This window comes from Cherax quadricarinatus, chromosome 31, assembly GCF_038502225.1.
Source record: "Cherax quadricarinatus isolate ZL_2023a chromosome 31, ASM3850222v1, whole genome shotgun sequence".
Lineage (NCBI taxonomy): Eukaryota > Metazoa > Arthropoda > Malacostraca > Decapoda > Parastacidae > Cherax > Cherax quadricarinatus.
Window position 1 is genome coordinate 20,260,151 of NC_091322.1, and position 24,461 is coordinate 20,284,611.

General features: G+C 41.3%; 2 protein-coding genes across 4 annotated transcripts in view; both read left to right on the plus strand.

Moving 5' to 3' along the window:
* The window catches only part of Rab39 (RAS oncogene family member Rab39), a 552,594-nt gene that overhangs the window by 29,023 nt on the left and 499,110 nt on the right, over positions 1–24,461 (plus strand). The gene's annotated exons all lie outside the window — the stretch shown is intronic.
* Nle (notchless protein homolog 1) overlaps positions 21,936–24,461 on the plus strand; it is a 132,352-nt gene continuing 129,826 nt past the window's right edge. Inside the window, exon 1 of the mRNA XM_070090236.1 lies at positions 21,936–22,087. Coding sequence (XP_069946337.1) covers positions 22,080–22,087 — 8 coding nt within the window. The 5' untranslated portion in view covers positions 21,936–22,079. The remainder of the gene's footprint in view (positions 22,088–24,461) is intronic.

Below are 24,461 nucleotides of genomic sequence, written 5' to 3' on the forward strand. Positions count from 1 at the left end.
ATTATTTTAAGATTAAGATTAGTATTTCTGGGTTTATAGTCAGTGGGTGAGTGAGTGTAATTGTGAACCACCAGATGGTTATCATGTAGTTAGTTGTCGGGGTGTATCAGGGAGATAAGATGTTTTTTAACTAGTTTTGAAAGTGATGAATGTGTCTGCAGTTCTAGAGTTTTCAGGTAGGGTGTTCCAGATTTTAGGTCCTTTGAAATACATTGAATTTTTGTAAAGGTTTAGTCGTACACGGGGAATGTCACAGAGATGTTTGTGTCTGGTGTTATGCCTGTGGATCAGCTTTTAGATGTTTCCTGTACTCAAGGTTAAATGGGAACTAGTGTTTTTCTTTATTTTTCAAGTTTTTTTTTTCATTGTTAAATATGAATAAATGTAGGATCTGTTGGCTGTACTCAAAGTGATATTTAAGTTTATGTTTCCTCAATATTACTACGATTATTTATTTTATCAATAATAAAGTTCGGTTTATGGCCTTTAAACGTTCTCATTGCTAAACATTAGTCACTGGTCATGCAGCAGTGATGTAACTGCAGTTTACTACCCCCATCCCCCTTCCCTTGGATTTCATGGGGGTGACACCAAAGATGCCACCCCGGGTGACACCAACCCTAGCGACGCCACTGGGCGCCACCGTTCTGATTAATGCTCTCCTAAATGCTCTACCTGCCTCACCTAAACATATAGCTATAAGCTATGCTGATGACATCATGATCTACACAACAGGGCATAAGAAGATGAACACCATTGTTAATGAAGTTCAAGCAATTTGTAATCGACTAGGCCTCATAATATCTTCCTCTAAAACAAAGATATTAACAAGCAAACGACATCCCCCACCCATTATTTGCAGGATGAAAACATTAGCTACTTTAAAACTTACAGATATCTTGGTGTAGATGTACCCTTTAACAAATCCACTATACCACAACTAAATAAGAAATGCAAAGCTAGGCTAAATGCTCTCAAAGCTGTTGCTGGCTACAACCCCAACTATGGTGCTAATGTGAGAATCGTGAGAATGATGTACATAGCCTATGTTAGGTCCTTACTTGATTATGCTGCTCCCATGTTGATATTAGCTAGAGAAAGTTCTCTCCGACCCTTGGAGTTAATGCAAAATGAAGCTCTCAGAATGATTCTTGGGTGTCCCAAATCTTCAAAGGTTCTTAATATGAGTGTGGAAAATTGCATTTACTTGGATGTATAATTATATACATAACAGTAAATGAACAATGATAACTATTATTTATCAGTTAGACAAGTAGGAATTTGGGACACTTAGGTCGCAAAAAATGTCCCCCTTCGATACTTACCACTGTCATATCCACAAGTTGCTCTGGACCCCAACTTATGCCTAGAACAGATTAACTTGGTGGCACTCGATGTATGCACAAGGCTTATTCCTCTAAGGAAAAGGAATAGATGTAAAATAGAAAGAGACAGGCGCTCCCTTTACAGGCGACGGAAAAGAATAACAGAGCGGCTAAAAGAGGTCAATATATCTGAAGTGCGTAGGGAGACACTGGTCAGAGAAATAGCAAGCATCGAACTTAAGCTAAAGAAATCTTATAGGAGTCAGGAATCGCGGGAAGAACTAAAAGCCATAAATGAAATCGAAAGAAACCCAAAGTATTTCTTCTCCTATGCCAAATCGAAGTCGAGAACAACATTCAGTATTGGGCCCCTACTTAAATAAGATGGGTCCTACACAGATGACAGCAAGGAAATGAGTGAGCTACTCAAGTCCCAATATGACTCAGTTTTTAGCAAGCCGCTAACCAGACTGAGAGTCGAAGATCAAAATGAATTTTTTTACGAGAGAGCCACAGAATTTGGTTAACACAAGCCTATCCGATGTTATCCTGACGTCAAATGACTTCGAACAGGCGATAAATGACATGTCCATGCACTCTGCCCCAGGGCCAGACTCATGGAACTCCGTGTTCATCAAGAACAGCAAGAAGCCCCTATCACGAGCCTTTACCATCCTATGGAGAGGGAGCATGGACACAGGGGTCGTCCCACAGTTACTAAAAACAACAGACATAGCCCCACTCCACAAAGGGGGCAGTAAAGCAACAGCAAAGAACTACAGACCGATAGCACTAACATCCCATATCATAAAAATCTTTGAAAGGGTCCTAAGAAGCAAGATCACCACCCATCTAGAAACCCATCAGTTACACAACCCTTGGCAACATGGGTTTAGAACAGGTCGCTCCTGTCTGTCTCAACTATTGGATCACTACGACAAGGTCCTAGATGCACTAGAAGACAAAAAGAATGCAGATGTAATATATACAGACTTTGCAAAAGCCTTCGACAAGTGTGACCATGGCGTAATAGCGCACAAAATGCGTGCTAAAGGAATAACAGGAAAAGTCGGTCGATGGATCTATAATTTCCTCACTAACAGAACACAGAGAGTAGTATTCAACAGAGTAAAGTCCGAGGCAGCTACGGTGAAAAGCTCTGTTCCACAAGGCACAGTACTCGCTCCCATCTTGTTCCTCATCCTCATATCTGACATAGACAAGGATGTCAGCCACAGCACCGTGTCTTCCTTTGCAGATGACACCCGAATCTGCATTACAGTGTCTTCCATTGCAGACACTGCAAGGCTCCAGGCGGACATCAACCAAATCTTTCAGTGGGCTGCAGAAAACAGTATGAAGTTCAACGATGAGAAATTTCAATTACTCAGATATGGTAAACACGAGGAAATTAAATCTTCATCAGAGTACAAAACAAATTCTGGCTACAAAATAGAGCGAAACACCAACGTCAAAGACCTGGGAGTGATCATGTCGGAGGATCTCACCTTCAAGGACCATAACATTGTATCAATCGCATCTGCTAGAAAAATGACAGGATGGATAATGAGAACCTTCAAAACTAGGGAGGCCAAGCCCATGATGACACTCTTCAGGTCACTTGTTCTACCTAGGCTGGAATATTGCTGCACACTAACAGCACCTTTCAAGGCAGATGAAATTGCTGACCTAGAAAATGTACAGAGAACCTTCACGGCGTGCATAACGGAGATAAAACACCTCAATTACTGGGAGCGCTTGAGGCTCCTGAACCTGTATTCCCTGGAATGCAGGCGGGAGAGATACATGATTATATACACCTGGAAAATCCTAGAGGGACTAGTGCCGAACTTGCACACGAAAATCACTCTCTACGAAAGCAAAAGACTTGGCAGACGATGCAACATCCCCCCAATGAAAAGCAGGGGTGTCACTAGCACGTTAAGAGACCATACAATAAGTGTCACGGGCCCGAAACTGTTTAACTGCCTCCCAGCATACATAAGGGGGATTACCAACAGACCCCTGGCAGTCTTCAAGCTGGCACTGGACAAGCACCTAAAGTCGGTTCCTGACCAGCCGGGCTGTGGCTCGTACATTGGTTTGCGTGCAACCAGCAGTAACAGCCTGGTTGATCAGGCTCTGATCCACCAGGAGGCCTGGTCACAGACCGGGCCGCGGGGGCGTTGACCCCCGGAACTCTCTCCAGGTAAACTCCAGGTAAACTATTTGCCAGATCACGGAGTGAAGAAGGATTCTAAGACCACTCCTCTGAGAATTATGTTTAATTGTAGTGCCAGGAGTAACAAAAATGTACCTAGTTTAAATGACTGTTTGATGACAGGTCCTTCGTTGATGGAAAAATTAGGAGATATCTTATTAAATTTCAGAGTGAAGCATTATGCCTTTACGGCTGACATAAGTAAAGCTTTCCTAAAAGTGGGTTTACAAGAGGCTGACTGGGATTGTACCCGCTTCTTATGGCCTGAGAATCCTAGTGACCTACTTAGCCCTCTGAAAACCTTTCGCTTTAGGAGCATATTATTTGATGCTACATCCAGTCCGTTCCTACTTCAACCGACGATAAATGCACAACTTAAACGTATGGAAAGTTCATTGAGTAAAGTAATGAGCAAACAATTTTATGTGGACAATTTCCTGGGTGTGACGTCAACTGAAGAGGAACTGTTAATGACTTATAGAGAGGTTAATAAAATAATGCAAAGTGCAAATATGCCTCTGAGGGAATGGAATAGTAATTCGTCCAAATTAAAAGACAAAATAAGTAAAGATTACCCTGGAGATGAAGTACCAAAATGTAGTAATGTACTGGGATTAACATGGGATACTGAGAGAGATTTGTTAATGTTAGAACCTAATAATTACAGTATGCCCAATACAGTATGCCCAATACTGCTTGCTGAAGTTTCCAAATGTTTTGATCCAATAGGTTTAGTGTCACCCCTTACTATAAGAGGGAAATTATTAATACAGGAAGCATGGAAACTTAAATGTGCTTGGGATGAAATACTACCTGAGGAATTCATTAACAGGTGGGATGAATTAATTGGTGATTATGAAAAAATTTCAATGTTGGAGTTCCCATGCTAGGTGGCCAATCCAAATGGGAAAAATGTACTCCACATTTTTTGTGATGCTTCAAAATTGGCATATGGAGCAGTTGCTTACCTTCAATATAATAGTGTTATTTCTTTGGTTATGTCTAAGGCTAAAGTGTCTCCAATTAAATCACGTACCTTACCTCAGTTGGAATTAACAGCCATTTATGTAGGTGTCAAATTAGCTAATTATATAAGAAATAAGTTGCAGGAGATAAATATTAGCGACACTGTAATTTGGTCTGATAATGAGGTATCCTTACAATGGATTCGTAATGGAAACAGTAAAATTGTGTACGTACAAAACAGAGTCGCTGAAATTAATCAGATGCAAGAGAAGTATAATAGTTTGGGTCAGAATATGTTAACATTTAATCATATACCTGGTGAGGAGAATCCAGCTGATTTCTTGTCTCGAGGTTTACCTTATGCTAAATTCGTAAATGCTGTATCATGGTTTAAAGGACTGAGCTGGTTGGTAAATAAAGCTAATTGGCCTGTACAAAAGGCGTATATTGCTCCTGTTGAAATTACTGTGACCACCGCTCTAATAATTTGCCCTTCCTTAGCCATTGATATAAATAGGTATTCTTCTTTATTATTATTAAAGATTACCGGGATTTTTCCGGCCCGGGCCTTTTCCAAGTGGTGGCCCGGCCTTGGCTCCCTCTTTAGGGAGTGTGACCAGGCACAAGTACCTCCTCATCTTTGGGACTAACTGTCCCCAGACCTAGTCACAAGCTAGGCCTCTCTGGTCTGCCATCCCCGCCCAAAGGGGGCAAATGGGAATGACAGTCTTATGAGCTAAAAGCTCGGGCTCAGGCACCTACCCTACCCTAGAAGGGTTAGGCATGGTGTCGATCTTCTTCTTTACCCAAACTAATCAATGTAAATAAATTGGTGTTTAAATTTCTAAACAAGATGAATATTTCATATAAGTTTTCACATCCTCTTGAATATTGGATAAAGAGGGTACAGAAGGAAATCTATGGAAATGAGATTAAATTGATGATGGAAAGAAAAATTATGAAAGGTTCCATAATAGAGAAATTGGGGCTGTATTTAGAGAACAGTGTAATTAGGTGCAGAGGTAGGTTACAAAATGCTGAATTGGGTGATTATGCTAAACACCCTATCTTACTTCCCAAAACTCATCATCTAACAAATTTGATTGTTCTAAATGCCAATAAAAATGTAGTGCATGGTGGGGTACAAGATACCTTAAATTGTATTAGGGAAACTTTCTGGATTCCACAAGGACGGCAAAGTGTAAAAAGGGTGATTAAATCTTGTGTAATATGTCGCCGTGTGGATGCCAGATCCTATATGTACCCAGGTCCTCCACCATTGCCAAAGGAGCGTGTACAATTAGTGAAACCATTTGATGTAACAGGTGTAGACTATAGTGGTCCAATAATTTTAACAGGTACGTCAAATGGTGTTCCACTGAAAGTGTATGTTTGTTTGTTCACCTGTACTGCTACTTGGGCAGTTCATTTAGAAGTGGCACAGGACTTGTCTGCAGAACAGTTTATACAGCTGTTTCGAAAATTTGCATCTAGGAGATCCTGTCCGAGGTTGATGATTATGAATAATGCCACAAATTTTGTAGCAGGTGCTCAACACTTGATAGAATTAAATAATAGTAACGTTATTCAATCTCTGTTAACCGAGCGAGGGTGTACCTGGAAATTTATTACTCCTAGAGTCCCTTGGCAGGGATGGCTGTACGAAAGACTGATAGGCACAGTGAAGAGGTGTCTCGGCAAAGTACTACACCGGAAGAGAATTAATTTGGATGAATTCCGTGCAGTGTTAGTGGAGGCAGAAATTCATATAAATAATAGGCCTCTCTCGTACATGAGTGATACACCTGATGCAGATGTATTAACACCTTCTCACCTAATATGTGGAAGGAAATTGGAAGCTGCCCGTCTATAGAGATAATCCAGAAGAAGGTGATGAAGATTACAATGATGCGGCAGTGTTGTGCAATAAATTTAAAATGTTAAATAAAGTAATTGATCATTGGTCTAATGTGTGGCGTAAGGAATATCTTCTTACACTACGTGAACACTTTTATGGTGCGACAGAGGCAGTAAATCGACAGACCATTCAACCAGGTGACATTGTGTTAATTGACACTGAACAACATCGAACATTGTGGCCTCTGGGCAAAGTATTGACATTGTACCCAGATGCACAAGGTGTTGTCAGGAATGTCAAAGTGTTGTGTTGTGGCCAAAGCTCCCGCTTCACACACGGAGGGCCCGGGTTCGATTCCCGGAGGGTGGAAACATTTTGACACGTTTCCTTACACCTGTTGTCCTGTTCACCTAGCAGCAAATAGGTACTTGGGTGTTAGTCGACTGGTGTGGGTCGCATCCTGGGGGACAAGATTAAGGACCCCAATGGAAATAAGTTAGACAGTCCTCGATGATGCACTGACTTTCTTGGGTTATCCTGGGTGGCTAACCCTCCGGGGTTAAAAATCCGAACGAAATCTTATCTTATCTCATCTTATCTTGATTCCCTTGGAATTAGGTGTTCAATCAAACGTAAATGAAAATCTGAGGGAAAGTGAAACGAGTGATATGGAAGATAACGCAGACCAAGTGATGCCAGAAGATGAAATCGTAGTAAGACCTACTAGGAGAACAGCCACTCAAGCCAGAACTGGCTGGAATCGTCTCCTAAAGGAAGGAATAATTTGAATCGTTTAGCAATGAACTCCGGCCGGCCGCAGTGTGGAAAATACTGTATATATTTTCCAGAAATTCAGTATTTATATGTAAATAGATGGCCATACTGTATTTAATAATATTTATGTCATAGAAACGGAGAGCCTGCGTCTGCGCATAGGAGACTCGCCATCTTGGTTTTGAATTGGATACAACATTAATATAATGGGAAGAATTTTTCGTGCTCTAGAGGTTAAAATTGGATTGACACCTCTCAAATAGGAGGCGAAATTGTTGGATGTGCATTCCTGCATAACTTGAGATATCAGAAGATTGGACAAGACAGCTCCAGGAACCTCAGATAAGCTCTCTAGATTTGTGTATAATTCTGGCCAGTGTTTTCATAAATTTAGTTAGTGAGGTTTTTCTGAGTATGATACAACTTAATATCCAGTCAAATTGGTGAGTGATATTAAGATATATTTTCCTTCTGTTATGTATATGTGAATTTATATATAATCGTTTTTTAATATACAGTCCACAAATTTATATATATACCAGTATATAATCTAGTGATACCAGTGAATAGCAGAATACAGTGTTGTAGTAGCAACTAACCAGTATTAAAATGGTACTTAGTGGAGTGGAGTGACTTTCATTAGTTTCTTTTTCTTGAAATACCAGACGTTACTGTGAATTTCATATAACCTGTAGTTACCAGCGGTCGCAATATACACAACGAGAAGCAATTATTACTACAGAAAAAGCGCCCTTCCTCCAAAATTTGCACCAGTCAACTATAGTGATAATATAGCATTTATTGTGGTGGAGACGGAAAAAAAAAAAAAAAAAAAAAAATAGAGAAGCTAGATACAGCGATTGATAAACAAGGGTGGAGGCTCGACCGTTCGTCATTGTAGGAGTGCCAGCAGTCACCGGCTCTTCAACACGCAAGTTATACTTTTGTATCAATCAAATCACATATTACTCGGGTAGATAATTTCCAGTAGATCCTTCATGTGTTAGCTCAAATCACCGACCAGTATGGTTTAAATAAGTGACCCACTGATCAGATCAGATAGACTGGTCCGAACCCTTGACTGGTCCGAACCCTTGACTGGTCCGAACCCTTGACTGGTCCGAACCCTTGACTGGTCCGAACCCTTGACTGGTCCGAACCTGGACTGGTTTCGAACGGTTTCGTTGTGCTTGAGGGTGGCACTAGAAGCTAGCCAGAACGGGCTAAGGCAGCCTGCAGTTATCTGTCCTAGGGAGTGTAGTGACTCCTTGCATTTGATAAATCAGTGTAATACATGCTCTGCTCAGTGTAACTGAACTATTAAATACGGTTACATAGTTAAGTTGCTTGTCCTAGTGTCATTGTTGTGTTTTCTAATACATTTTCTCGTTCAGACTGAAACTTTACTGCTAGGTTCCCAGTAATATTTCAAATTGCAGTGTTGATCTGTGGTGTGAGTGTGTAACTTGTGCTTTGTATTTTTGCTGTGAACAAGCTTGCTCCTGCATAATGTTCAGCTTCATAAATACTTTCTCTCTTGAGTAATTCGGTTACCTTTCAACTGTGTTAAGCAAGAGTCAGCCTGTTAACATCTATGTTCCTTGCCATCGCATCTAGTGGGTCTGGCGCCTAGTTGAAATTGTAATAGTAACAATTTGCAATCATTATACTTCTAGTTATACATTGTGTAAATTGTTTTAGACTGTTTGATCAACTGGATTGTAGTGTTTAACTTCTGATACACCAATTTAATGACTGCAGACACGCACTGACACATAATAAACACATTAAAACGCTGGTAACTCCAGAAGCTGGGCCTAGTGTGTGACCTTGAGAAGTTCAGTGTGTTTATTACGACCAGCGGTGTACCACTCTCACCTATATTTACATCAACAAAAGTGTATTCTAAGTGATAAAGTGTACACTTGGTGTACTTGGTAACACTTGCCATACATAGTAACGCGTGTGTAAGTGAGATTGTTTAGGTACTGGTTCATCTATCTACAGCTGCCTGGTCACAGACCGGGCCGCGGGGGCGTTGACCCCCGGAACTCTCTCCAGGTAAACTCCAGGTATGCTTGCATACATGTATAACATAGTAACGTGTGAGTTACCCAGGATGGACCAAGGAAGTCGACCAGAGTGATTTATCTCATTGTCATTGTAACATTACCTAGTTTTTTTTTGTTTTTTGTTTTTTTTTTAATAATACTGTTTACAATCTATGGTTGGGGTAAGAGGTTGTCTTCAGCATTCATTGTGATGTCTGCTATATTATTATTTCAGTGAGGTACATTAGGTGGCAGTAGCCTGAACTAACTCAAGTGGAAGTTATCATTGAATGTGTGAACGTGTGGTGTGGGTGTGTGTGTGTGGGTGTGTGTGAGGGTGTGTGTGTGGGTGTGTGTGAGGGTGTGTGTGTGTGGGTGTTGGTGTGTGTGTGTGTGGGTGTGTGTGTGTGTGGGTGTGCGTCCTTGTGTGTATGCATATATTTGTACGCTCGTGTGCACATGTCCGTGCGTGCGCCCTCGTGTGTGTATGTGCGCGCGCGCGCTAGTGTGGGTGTATGATCCACTTAATATTTGTATTTATAACTCATTACAATTGTGACCAGGTGTGGACGTATCAGTGGTTCATTACTTTGTAATTTGTTCATGACTGTAACCATGTATAGGAGTGAAGCTGATTCATTACCTCTGTAACTTGCCATGATTAGTGACCAGATCTACCTGGAGTTCATTACCTTTGTAACTAGTTCAGCTATCATAACTTTGGGGTCCAGTCACTGGACCCATTATGTACCTTTGTAATCTTTTGACTACCGCCCACAGGATGGGTATGGGGTGCATAAAGATATTAAACTAAAGTGTGTGTGTGTGTGTGTGTGTGTGTGTGTGTGTGTGTGTGTGTGTGTGTGTGTGTGTGTGTGTGTGTGTGTGTGTGTGTGTGTGTGTGTGTGTGGTGTGTGTGACTCAACAATCAATATTTGCACCAATAACTCATTACAGTTGTGACCGGGTGTGGAAGTGTGAATTGCTCATTACTCTATAATTTGTTCATGATTGTAGCCAAAGTATAAACGTAAGTAACCATTCTACAGAATTCATTACCTTTGTAACTTGTGAGCTCATTACCTTTGTACCTAGTTCAGCTATCAAAACCTTGGGGGCCCAGTCCCTGGACCCATTACGTACCTCTGTAATCTGTAAATACCTTTGTAACTTGTCATGATTGTGACCAGACTTACCTGGAGTTCATTACCTTTGTAAATTGTGAGTTCATTACCTTTGTAAATTGTGAGTTCATTACCTTTGTAAATTGTGAGTTCATTACCTCTGTAACTTGCTCAGCTATCAAAACTTTGGAGTCCAGTCCCTGGACCAATTATGTACCTCTGTAATCTTTTGACTACCGCCCACAGGATGGGTATGGGGTGCATAATAAACATATTAAACTAACTAACATTAGGTGGCAGTAGCCTGAACTAACTCAAGTGGAAGTTATCATTGAATTTGAACCTCATGTTTAATGTGATGTATGTCAGAATTCTAATTTTATGCTCAATATTTCCTACTTTCTCTCTCTCTCTCTCTCTCTCTCTCTCTCTTTTCATCTTTGTAATTTGTGATAAGGTGTAAGACCTCGCCTGTACCATCCATTATATCATTATATGTACCATATTATTAACACACATACAAGAGGTCTCTGAGTGTGTTTTTGGTGGGGTGTGTGTCGTATTGAGTGGTGGTGGTCTGGGTTGAGTATGGTTGGAGGTGTTCATTGAACTTGAGCACTTGTGTCTTGTGATCTATTTTGGACTTCTGACTTTGTAGTGAATATTTGCTCTTGCATAAGCTATAAGGGAAAGATAAGCGAGGAATTCTTGTGTTGTGAGTCTTACACCAGATATCATCACTGGCAAACATGGCAACTGTCATAGAGGAACCTATTTCTGCAGGTGATGGAAATGAAGATAGCTTCCAGACCTTTAAAAGTAAACAAAAGAGAAAAAGTGAGAAAGGGCTAGAGCGTCGACGTAGTCAGACTCACTTGACTCGTACACAATGTGATACTAAACGTCCTTGGTGCACAGAGGCTGCAAGAAGTCTTTCTTCAAAGGAAGAATGTGTTAAGCTGAACTTCCCTGACAACACCCCGCTGCCTGCTAAGTGTGCATGGCTAATGGAAGCTGTAAACAAGCATCCTAACTCAAGGATCCAATTTAGGAAAAACACACACAACTTTGTGTTTGTGGAACAGAATAAAGAGCTGATTAATGATCTACTTAGTACACCTTATGGGGATATTAAGCTGCTCCGACCTCCATCAGACACTCACCACTTTAAAAAATGGGTCAGTATCATAATCTTTGGATACCCTCTCTGCATGGACCCATCCCATCTGACTCTAAGTGAGCATATCATCAAGCCTAAAAGACTTAAAGGAAAATCCCAAATTATTGCCAGTTGGGTAGGTCCTGTGCCCCTCCCCCGGAATATCTGGGTGCATGGTTTACGTTTCCTAAACATCGAAGTGTACCTACCCCCTAAACGTAGGTGTTACAAATGCCAGCACTATGGCCATGTTGCAGTAGACTGTGGAATACTACATTCTTGGTGTGGTAAGTGTGCTGGGAAACATTCCACTAGAGAATGCACAGTAGGCCCTGACAGCCGAAAATTTAAGTGTATTAACTGTAAAGAAGTTGGGGTTACAGTTTCCCACAAGGACTGCAGTCAGAACCCAAACAACCTTCGATGTAAACCTGATAACAGTCCTTTAATGGTAACTGAGGATGGGGCCATCCAGTCTACCACAGCCAGATCTGAGACTGAACCTCTGCAAAGTGTGCAAGAACCCCACCTCACTGCAAAGGATTCTGGTGATACCAGAATGCCATCACACACACCAGCTGTGGAGGAGCTAGCCATCCCTGCTAGCACATATGGAACTACTGGTCTGCCACTACAGATACCTATGGCTACACCTGAATATGGGGATGAGTTTGTCATTTCTCCCAATACACACAACTACAACAGTCAGACGGACACCACACAGGTAACCTCCCTGGAAATTGGAGATGAGTCAGATGCACAGGACCTACCTGCAATGAATGATGAAACAGAGAACACTAATGTAACCATGGTACCTGTTAAGGTGATAGGTGTTAAAGAAAGCACTAACCCAGAAGTGCCATCCTCCGGAGAGGCATTGGATTCGCCTGACCTTCCTCATATTATAACAACTTTCCAGAAAAAAATTGAGCATCTTGAACAGATCCTGACAAGTTTAATAAATATATGTAATCAGGATGATGATCTTGAGCATGGTGATGATGTCAAAAGTGCAGCAATCTCCGTTCAGCTTCCAGCAATTTGTGAGAAAGAAGCCCATAACTCTTGCCTTCAAAAATTGCCTTATCACTGGCTGCCAAAATGCCGAAAAATGCTTAAAAATAAAGGTCCTGAAGATAAAGACGTACAAACTATGCTATTTGCTCTTAAGTATCTGCACACTGTAGTCAAAGCATAATAGTTTTACCATCTTATGAGCAAGAGATTGTAATAACTCACTACAATGGATACATTACAAATCTTTTCATGGAACATTGCTTCCATCAGGAAGCGGTTGCCTGACTTACATCATATTAGTGCAACCAAGAATATTGATGTCATCTGTTTGCAGGAATGTAGATTGAAAGATGGAGCACCTCCACCAAACTTGCCTGGATATGCAGCTTATAACCTAAGGTCAACCAACTGTTGTGTGATGTATGTCAGAAAGAGCTTGCCACATTCACTCCTTTCCTTGCAGAGTCGAGTTAACATGCAGTATCATGGTGTCAAAGTATATGCAGGCGATTTTTCCATAAACATTTTTAATCTCTATGCCCCAGCGAACCAGCTTCGACCTGATGCTTTACCAGATCGCATCAATAGTGAACCTACCATCATTCTTGGAGATTTTAATGCCAGACATAAGAATATTGGTGGGTCTATAACAAACACCAATGGAACTAAACTAGTGAGATTGCTAAATGAGCATGATAATGTTCGAATTGTGGGCACTACTGAGCCTACTCACATATATGGTGGCATACTAGATCTGTGTCTTGGATTTAATACATCATATACGATGCATGACTGTCATAGTTGATGATCTTCTATCTGATCACTTCCCAAGACTAACAACTGTCAATCTTGATCACATCTCCAGCAATCAAGGAGCTAAATACAGAAGGAGGAAACTTATTCTCAAACCAGAACACAGAGACAACTTTATTAACCACTTGGATCAATGGTATAAGAATTACGAGCCCATTGGCACACAAAAATTTAATGATGATTTAATTACCACTATTGAGAGTGTTCTCACAGATCAAGTGGGCAGGAATAGGAAACAAAAACCCTCCACTATAAATAACAATAAAAACCAATGTAAATACTATAATGATCCACAGCTGCGCAATCTAACACATGCAGCTAGGAGGATTGGTAAAGCATACCGTGAATGTAGAACCCCAGACCTGCTCAGAACGTTCCAAGCTGCACTAACAAATGCAAGGAATAGAAAGGAAGAACTTAGGCAACAGGAATGGGAACAGTTTGTTAGTGGATTAAATAGGTCCACCCCTTTGAGTTTGGCTTGGAAAGGTATAAATAAAATAACCAGGAAAAAGACTGGCAATGTTGCTCATCCCTTTCCTCTTGAAAAAGCAAATGACCTCATAAATGACTGGTCCAAAACATCCAGGCATGAAAGCCTTCCATCTCATATTAGAAAAAAATTTAGAGAGTACTTCTGAAGAAATGTTGAAACTGATTAATTTTATGAGCCAAAATATTGATGAGAGTGATTGCCTCTTTACCGAGTATGAATTAGATAATGCATTAACCAAAGGTCGATCAACTGCTCCTGGAGAGGATGGTATAACCTATGATATTCTCAGAACTCTAAGGCACGTGCCTGATAACCCTTTGTTGGCACTGTATAATCTCAGTTACATTGAGGGCGTTCTTCCTACTTCCTGGACCAATAGTCTCATTGTGCCTATCCCTAAGCCCCAACAGCCTGATACATTTAGGCCGATCTCCTTAACTAGTTGTCTTTGTAAAACTTTTGAAAGAATGATGCTTAACAGACTGTACTACAGAATCAGACATCAACTTTCCCCCTACCTCTATGGGTTCATGAAAGGTAAAAGTGTGCAGAACTGTATTTCCACCTTTCTCACTGCACACACCTCTACTAGTTTTACCACTTTTCTTGATCTAAAATCTGCATTTGATATTGCGAACAGAACCGTTATACTACATGAACTAGCCAAAATGAATATTGGTGGTAGCTTACTCTGCTGGATAATAGGATACCTGTCAAATAGAGTATCCTCTGTCCTTTACCAAGGCTTCAGAAGTGATTCTAAAGAAATGTCTTTAGGTACACCGCAGGGAGGAGTTCTTAGTCCCATGCTATTTAATATTCTGATTAATGCTCTCCTAAATGCTCTACCTGCCTCACCTAAACATATAGCTATAAGCTATGCTGATGATATCATGATCCATACAACAGGGCATAAGAAGATGAATACCATTCTTAATGAAGTTCAAGCAATTTGTAATCGACTAGGCCTCATAATATCTTCCTCTAAAACTAAGATATTAACAAGCAAACGACATCCCCCACCCATCTATTTGCAGGGTGAAATCATTAGCTACGTTAAAACTTACAGATATCTTGGTGTAGATGTACCCTTTAACAAATCCACTATACCACAACTAAACAAGAAATGTAAAGCTAGGCTAAATGCTCTCAAAGCTGTTGCTGGCTACAATCCCAACTATGGTGCAAATGTGAGAATCGTGAGAATGATGTACATAGCCTATGTTAGGTCCTTAATTGATTATGCTGCTCCCATGTTGATATTAGCTAGAGAAAGTTCTCTCCGACCCTTGGAGTTAATGCAAAATGAAGCTCTCAGGATTATTCTTGGCTGTCCCAGATCTACAAAAGTTCTTAACATGAGGAAGGAGCTTGGTATTTCTAGTATCAGTGATAGGATTGTTGAAATTAACACTGTACTCGGTATTAGAATGTTGAGAAACGAACCAGACACTGTCACAGTGAATCTTACCAAGTGTCTAGAGGTAAATACACACAGATCTAAATGGATTGTGAAAACGTGCAATTGCATTAAGTTTTATAACCTGCATGAACTGTATCACTGTAGGCAACAAGAGCATTTCACCCCTCCATGGAAGATGTGTTCATTTAATATCACATACCTACAAGTCCCTCCCAAGAAGCTCATTGCTAGTAATCCCTTCCTTAAATCTCTTGTTAGAGCAACTGCTCAAGAAGAAATTTCTCACCTAGCTGGTAGTAACAAGTTATCACAAGTTATATACACTGATGGATCTAAACAGGAGTCTTCTGGCAGGGCTGCATCTGCTCTTGTTGCCACCTCCCTAGTTAAGAACGATAATAAATTTGTTGAGTTAGGCATAAGAATTAACAACTGGGCGTCTACACTGCAAACTGAATTGTTTGCAATCCTAATGGCGCTAAAGCTAACCTATGACACTGAGCTTGACTCTATCATCATTACTGATTCTATGTCATCATTGAAGGCTCTTGGCTCATATAATGACTCCAACAACATGCTCATTGGGGAAGCCAGGTATAGATACTCAAAAATTAGGGACAAAGGAATTAATGTACAATTGCTATGGATCCCATCACACATTGGATTACTCCTTCATGATAAAGTTGATATGTTAGCCAAGAAGAGTATCGAGAAGGAGAATGTAGAATATAACTTTGGTATAACTGTGTCTAGCATTAGGAATAATATTAGGAGAGAAGTAAATAATGAAAATGATTGTTATAGGAATGCAGTTAGAAGCCTGAGTAGATCTATAACCCACTATGATAACATGAACGTAGATAAGTATGTTTATGGAGCAACTTGCAATGTGAACAGACTGACTGATGTTGTAGTGGCCAGGCTTAGGCTTGGTTACAAGTACTTCTGGCAGTTTGGGAGACACACAGATGATGATCAAACTAAATGTAAATTATGTGATCAGGCATATGGTCACTCTCTTGAACACTATGTGCTTAATTGTCCACTTATTGAGGAATACAGAGACAGACAGTATAATAACCTATGTGACATGTCAAGATATCTTATTAATGAAAATAAGATACCAGATATACTAAGCAAATTTCCTAAATTTGCTTGTAACAGATAAGTGAACTATAGATATGTAGATATAAATCCATATGTATTCCTGTTAACCCTTTGGGGCCTAGTTCCTAGGCCTTTTGTGTATCCATATGCTCTCGCGCTACCGTCCACAGGATGGATATGGGGTGCACAATAAACTAGCCACTTCGGTGGCAAAATCTAAGTCAACATCAAAGCTGCTTTCATAGAAAACCTGGAAGCTTTCTACAACAGATGGGAACATAAAAAGTCCGGGCTGAATGGTACTCCCCTTGATACTGGCCATGTAGTCAGAAACTGTAAGGCTGGAGATGATGTCCTGGTAGTCAGTAAATGGGGGGCTGATAGTGCTGTCCTGGGAGACAGTAATGGGGAAGCTGGAGGTGCTGTCCTGGGAGACAGTAATGGTGAAGCTGGAGGTGCTGTCCTGGGAGACAGTAATGGTGAAGCTGGAGATGCTGTCCTGGGAGACAGTAATGGGGAAGCTGGAGATGCTGTCCTGGGAGACAGTAATGGTGAAGCTGGAGATTTTGTCCAGGTAGTCGGGAATTATACGCAGGAAGGAATACATATAAATGACCCCATAGGGGACAGGAGCCATAGTAGGGAAACAAGTGTAGTCAAAGATAAGATAAAACCAATATTGCAAACTAGAAATACCGCAGGAAATAGCAAACAAGAGGACTCCACTAGCAATAGTGAGGATATATTACCAAAAACAAATGGTGGGAGCTCCATTGTTGGTGCTAGGGAGGATAGAAGTAAGACAGGGAAACATGCACCAACAGGGAATACAGTCACAGAAACCCAAGGCAAACGGAAACCAAGCCTGTGCACATACTATGCACTCGGTATCTGCTGGCATGGGAAATCTGGAAAAACAGATGGGACGTGCAACTATGACCACCCTAGGAAATGCCATGCCCATATGACAACAGGAAAATGCAAACTCCCTTCCTGTAAGCTTTTTCACCCTGAACTGTGTACCTCTTCAGTACAGGAAAGACTGTGCTATAACTTAAATTGCCAGGCATACCATCTAAAGGGGACAAAAAGATACAAAACATCCAGGCCATGGGAAAACCTGGGTAGCCACAGCCACTCAAGAGGGAGAGGTTTTTTAGTGCCAGGAAGGAAAAAAAACTGGCAGGAAATGGCAGAAATCGTACACCAAATCCAGTCATTCCTGGAGTGGAACCACAGTCGATGGCCTCCACTCCAAACCAACAGATACAGATACTAATGCCGGAAAAAAAATCCCCCCCCCCAGTACCAACAATACCACCAGTCCGATAACATTCTTCTTTGCAAATATACAGGGTCTAAAGCCAGCAACAAACAACAAAATACCTTTCATCCGTGGACTGCTTGCAGAGGCAAAGGCAATGTTCGCGGCTTTCACTGAGACCCACATAAAGGATCACTTGGACAACGAAATATGGATCCCAGGTTACAACCTATACAGATGTGACAGAGTGAACAGGCAAAAGGGAGGGGGGTTGGCCTGTACATTGCAGAGTCACTTGTTTGCACAGAACTGCTAAATGCCTCAAATGATGTAGTGGAAGTTTTAGCAGTAAAGGTCGAGAACCAAAACCTAGTCATTGTGATAGTCTACAAGCCTCCGGATGCAACATCCCAGCAATTCCAGGAACAGCTGTTAAAAATTGACCACTGTCTGGAAAACCTTCCAGCTCCTGCACCCAACATCTTGCTCCTGGGGGATTTCAACTTAAGGCACCTAAAATGGAGGAATATAGCAAATAATATTGTTGCAGTAATAACACCAGGAGGCAGCTCTGATGAAAACTCACACTCACGCGAGCTTTTAAATCTCTGCACAAAATTCAATTTAAACCAGCAAATAATAGAGCCTACTAGACTGGAGAATACACTAGACCTCATCTTCACTAACAATGATGATCTGATAAGAAATATCACCATATCAAAAACAATATACTCAGATCACAACATAATTGAGGTTCAGTCATGTATGCGCGGAGCCCCAGACCGACATAATGAGATTAGTCACGAGGGAGCATTCACCAAATTCAACTTCAATAACAAAAACATAAAGTGGGACCAAGTAAACCAAGTCCTAACCGATATAAGCTGGGAAGATATACTAAGCAACACAGACCCCAACTTATGCCTAGAACAGATTAACTCGGTGGCACTCGATGTATGCACAAGGCTTATTCCTCTAAGAAAAAGGAGGAGTAGATGTAAAACAGAAAGAGACAGGCGCTCCCTTTACAGGCGACGGAAAAGAATAACAGAGCGGCTAAAAGAGGTCAATATATCTGAAATGCGTAGGGAGACACTGGTCAGAGAAATAGCAAGCATCGAACTTAAGCTAAAAGAATCCTTTAGGAGTCAGGAATCGCGGGAAGAACTAAAAGCCATAAATGAAATCGAAAGAAACCCAAAGTATTTCTTCTCCTATGCCAAATCAAAATCGAGAACAACGTCCAGTATTGGGCCCCTACTTAAACAAGATTGGTCCTACACAGATGACAGCAAGGAAATGAGTGAGCTACTCAAGTTCCAATATGACTCAGTTTTTAGCAAGCCGCTAACCAGACTGAGAGTCGAAGATCAAAATGAATTTTTTATGAGAGAGCCACAAAATTTGATTAACACAAGCCTATCCGATGTTATCCTGACGCCAAATGACTTCGAACAGGCGATAAATGACATGCCCATGCACTCTGCCCCAGGGCCAGACTCATGGAACTCTGTGTTCATCAAGAACTGCAAGAAGCCCCTATCACGAGCCTTTTCCATCCTATGGAGAGGGAGCATGGACACGGGGGTCGTCCCACAGTTACTAAAAACAACAGACATAGCCCCACTCCACAAAGGGGGCAGTAAAGCAACAGCAAAGAACTACAGACCAATAGCACTAACATCCCATATCATAAAAATCTTTGAAAGGGTCCTAAGAAGCAAGATCACCACGCATCTAGAAACCCATCAGTTACACAACCCAGGGCAACATGGGTTTAGAACAGGTCGCTCCTGTCTGTCTCAACTATTGGACCACTACGACAAGGTCCTAAATGCACTAGAAGACAAAAAGAATGCAGATGTAATATATACAGACTTTGCAAAAGCCTTCGACAAGTGTGACCATGGCGTAATAGCGCACAAAATGCGTGCTAAAGGAATAACAGGAAAAGTCGGTCGATGGATCTATAATTTCCTCACTAACAGAACACAGAGAGTAGTCGTCAACAGAGTAAAGTCCGAGGCAGCTACGGTGAAAAGCTCTGTTCCACAAGGCACAGTACTCGCTCCCATCTTGTTCCTCATCCTTATATCCGACATAGACAAGGATGTCAGCCACAGCACCGTGTCTTCCTTTGCAGATGACACCCGAATCTGCATGACAGTGTCTTCCATTGCAGACACTGCAAAGCTCCAGGCAGACATCAACCAAATCTTTCAGTGGGCTGCAGAAAACAATATGAAGTTCAACGATGAGAAATTTCAATTACTCAGATATGGTAAACATGAGGAAATTAAATCTTCATCAGAGTACAAAACAAATTCTGGCCACAAAATAGAGCGAAACACCAACGTCAAAGACCTGGGAGTGATCATGTCGGAGGATCTCACCTTCAAGGACCATAACATTGTATCAATCGCATCTGCTAGAAAAATGACAGGATGGATAATGAGAACCTTCAAAACTAGGGAGGCCAAGCCCATGATGACACTCTTCAGGTCACTTGTTCTATCTAGGCTGGAATATTGCTGCACACTAACAGCACCTTTCAAGGCAGGTGAAATTGCCGACCTAGAAAATGTACAGAGAACTTTCACGGGGCGCATAACGGAGATAAAACACCTCAATTATTGGGAGCGCTTGAGGTTCCTAAACCTGTATTCCCTGGAACGCAGGAGGGAGAGATACATGATTATATACACCTGGAAAATCCTAGAGGGACTAGTACCGAACTTGCACACGAAAATCACTCATTACGAAAGCAAAAGACTTGGCAGACGATGCACCATCCCCCCAATGAAAAGCAGGGGTGTCACTAGCACGTTAAGAGACCATACAAAAAGTGTCAGGGGCCCGAGACTGTTCAACTGCCTCCCAGCACACATAAGGGGGATTACCAACAGACCCCTGGCAGTCTTCAAGCTGGCACTGGACAAGCACCTAAAGTCAGTTCCGGATCAGCCGGGCTGTGGCTCGTATGTTGGTTTGCGTGCAGCCAGCAGCAACAGCCTGGTTGATCAGGCTCTGATCCACCAGGAGGCCTGGTCTCAGACCGGGCCGCGGGGGCGTTGACCCCCGGAACTCTCTCCAGGTAAACTCCAGGTATTCCTGGTGATGTATAATTCATTTAATTAATAGGTCCAGAGCAACTTGTGGATATGACAGTGGTAGGTATCGAAGGGGGACATTTTTGCGACCTAGGTGTCCCAAATTCCTACTTGTCTAACTGATAAATAATAGTTATCTATGCTTTTTTATTGTTATGTACATAATTATACATACAGATAAATGCAATTTTCCACAATATCTTTTGTCTTATACAAATTTGATTCACTTATAATTAATAATCTACTGTACAATTATGAAATAATTACTTTCTTACTGTACAACTATGATATAATCCTTAGTATTAAGTAGACTTTAAGCCAATAATGTTAAGTTGGCCCATAATGCCAAGGCATAATAGAGGTTCTCTTTGCATTGCAACCCACTATTGTAAATACAAAATCTCAATGTACTGTTTGCAAAGACATAAAATAAATAAATATCATACATAGCAGTATATGTGTAGAGAACCTAGGATAACTAAAAAAAGTTAGGAAAAGTGACATTTCCATTTATTTATTTATTTATTTATTTATTTATAATTTGAGCACACATACAGAGGTACAAAAAAAATACAGATAAGAGCAGCATGCCAAAGCCACTTATACTATGCATAGCATTACGGGCTGGCTTAAAATTAACTTAAGATTAACTAAGCAATGATGAAATCAGTGAAAAACATTAATGTAAACAGATTACTATAAAGCACAAGTGAGTATTACAAAGACAGGTCATATGGTTGCATGCATTGTTGTAAATTCAGTAGAATGGAGTATTCTGTTAGGTAGTGTATTTAAAAAATAATAAAGTTAGATTGGGTTTTAGGTTTAACATTTATGTGATATAATTGTGAGAAACATTTAAGATATACAATTTATAAGGTTCAGTTATTCAGTATTTATTGAGGTCCTTAACTGCCTCAGGGTATTTCTGGCCTGAGACACTTGTCCTCATCTACTTTGCCCGCCGGGAACATTACAGGAGGGGCACCTATCATCGGCTTACTTCTAGCCAACTCCATTTGTCAGCTTTTTTGATAATTCTATATTATGTATTGGTAATTGTTTAACGGTTTAGGAGGGAAGCCGGTTACTGACCTAAGGTGAGAGTGTGGGAGTCTCTCTCTGCTGGGGTTTGGAAAGGTGCTCCACCTGATCTGATTAGGAACTTCTAGTTCCTGTTTCTATTTACAAATGAACTCTTTTTAATTTTTCTTTCGTGGTCCAGCTTTGGGAAACAAATCTTCCCCGAACATCGGGAAGTCGGGTTCGATACTGCGTAAGCTGTTAGTGGCCCTGATAAACCCAACAAACAAACAAGTGTGTTGTGTTGCCTCGTGTGTAGTGTTGCCTCGTGTGCTGCACATAACACTTATGATGGAGTAAGTATTTGTATATAGATTGAATTATGTTGATGTGAAGCTAAACTGATGAAGGTTGTGTGTGTAAAGATTGGTGTAAGCTCCATCCACCTTGTTTACCTGGAGAGGGTTTCCGGGGTCAACGCCCCCGCGGCCCGGTCTGAGACCAGGCCTCATGGTGGATCAGGGTCTGATCAACCAGGCTGTTACTGCTGGCCACAGTCAAGCTGATGTACGAACCACAGCCTGGTTGATCAGATACTGACTTTAGATGCCTGTCCAGTGCCTTCTTGAAGACAGTCAGGGGTCTATTGGTAATCCCCCTTATATATTCTGGGAGGCAGTTGAACAGTCTTGGGCTCCGGTCACTTATTGAGTTGTCTCTCAGTGGTGCTCCTGCTTTTCATCGGGGGAATGTTGCATCTCCTGCTGAGTCTTTTGCTTTCATAGGGAGTGATTTTCGTGTGCAAGTTTGGTACCAATCCCTCCAGGACCTTCCAAGTGTATATTAACATGTATCTCTCTCGCCTGCGTTCGAGGGAATACAGATCAAGGACCTTCAACTGTTCCCAGTAGTTTGGGTGCCTTATCTTACTTATGTGTGCCGTGAAAATTCTTTGTACACTCTTCAGGTCTGCAATGTCGCCAACCTTGAAAGGGGTGTTAGTGTGCAGCAGTATTCCAGCCTAGAGACAACAAGAGATTTGAAGAGAATCATCATGGGCTTGGTGTCCCTAGTTTTGAAGGTTCTCATTATCCATCCTATCATTTTCCTAGCAGATGAGGTAGATACATTGTTGTGGTCTTTGAAGGCGAGATCCTCTGACATTATCACTCCTAGGTCTGCCACATTACTTTTCTGCTCTATTGTATGGTTAGAATTTGTGGTATACCCTGATACTTTTTTGATTTCCTCAAGTTTCTCATATCTGAGTAGTTGAAATTTCTCCTCGTTGAACTTCATATTGTTTTGAGTGGCCCATTCAAGGATTTGGTTGATGTCCACTTTGAGTCTCGCAGTGTCCTCAATGGAGGTCACTGCTATGATAATCCGGGTGTCATCCACAAAGGAAGACACGGAACTATGGCTGACATCACTGTCTATGTCAGAAATGAGGATGAGGAATAGAATGGGAGCGAGTACTGTGCCTTGTGGAACAGAGCTTTTCACTGTAGCTGCCTCAGACTTTACTCTGTTTACTATTACTCTTTGTGTTCTATTTGTTAGGAAGTTATAGATTCATCTACCAACTTTTCCTGTTATTCCTTTATCACGCATTTTGTGTGCTGTTACACCATGGTTACACTTGTCGAAAGCTTTTGCAAAGTCTGTGTATACATCTTCATTTTGTTTATCTTCTACAGCATCCAGGACCTTGTCATAATGGTCCAGTAGCTGGGACAGGCAGGAGCGACCTGCTCTAAACCCGTGTTGCCCTGTGTTGTGTAATTGATGGGTATCTAGGTGGTTGGCGATCTTGCTTCGTGGAACCCTCTCAAAGATTTTTATGATGTGGGATGTTAGTGCTATCGGTCTGTAGTTCTTTGCAATTGCTTTACTGCCACCTTTGTGGAGTGGGGCTATGTCTGTTGTTTTTAGTGTGTGTGGAATGACTCCTGTGTCCATGCTACCTCTCCATAAAATGCTGATGGCACATGATAGGGGCTTCTTGCAGTTCTTGATGAACATGGAGTTCCTTGAGTCTGGGCCTGGGGCAGAGTGTGTGGGCATGTCATTTATTGCCTCTTCAAAGTCTTGTGGAGTTAAGATAATTATTTTTTTTTTTATTATCACACTGGCCGATTCCCACCAAGGCAGGGTGGCCCGAAAAAGAAAAACTTTCACCATCATTCACTCCATCACTGTCTTGCCAGAAGGGTGCTTTACACTACAGTTTTTAAACTGCAACATTAACACCCCTCCTTCAGAGTTCAGGCACTGTACTTCCCATCTCCAGGACTCAAGTCCGGGCTGCCGGTTTCCCTGAACCCCTTCATAAATGTTACTTTGCTCACACTCCAACAGCACGTCAAGTATTAAAAACCATTTGTCTCCATTCACTCCTATCAAACACACTCACGCATGCCTGCTGGAAGTCCAAGCCCCTCGCACACAAAACCTCCTTTACCCCCTCCCTCCAACCTAAGAAATAATGGAAATCAAGTTAATTTGTTCCTGACACCCCAAAGTATGAAAAATTTTTTTTTTTACCACATAAAATATTAATTTTAATACACACAAACTGAAGAAGACATGCACAATTACTACTCTGCTAAGAATAGAATACATGACACTTACCTTTATTGAAGATCTGGTGATGATTGATAGGATGGGAGGAGGGGAGAGTGTGGAAGTTATTGTTTAGAAGGGGAATCCCCTTCCATTAGGACTTGA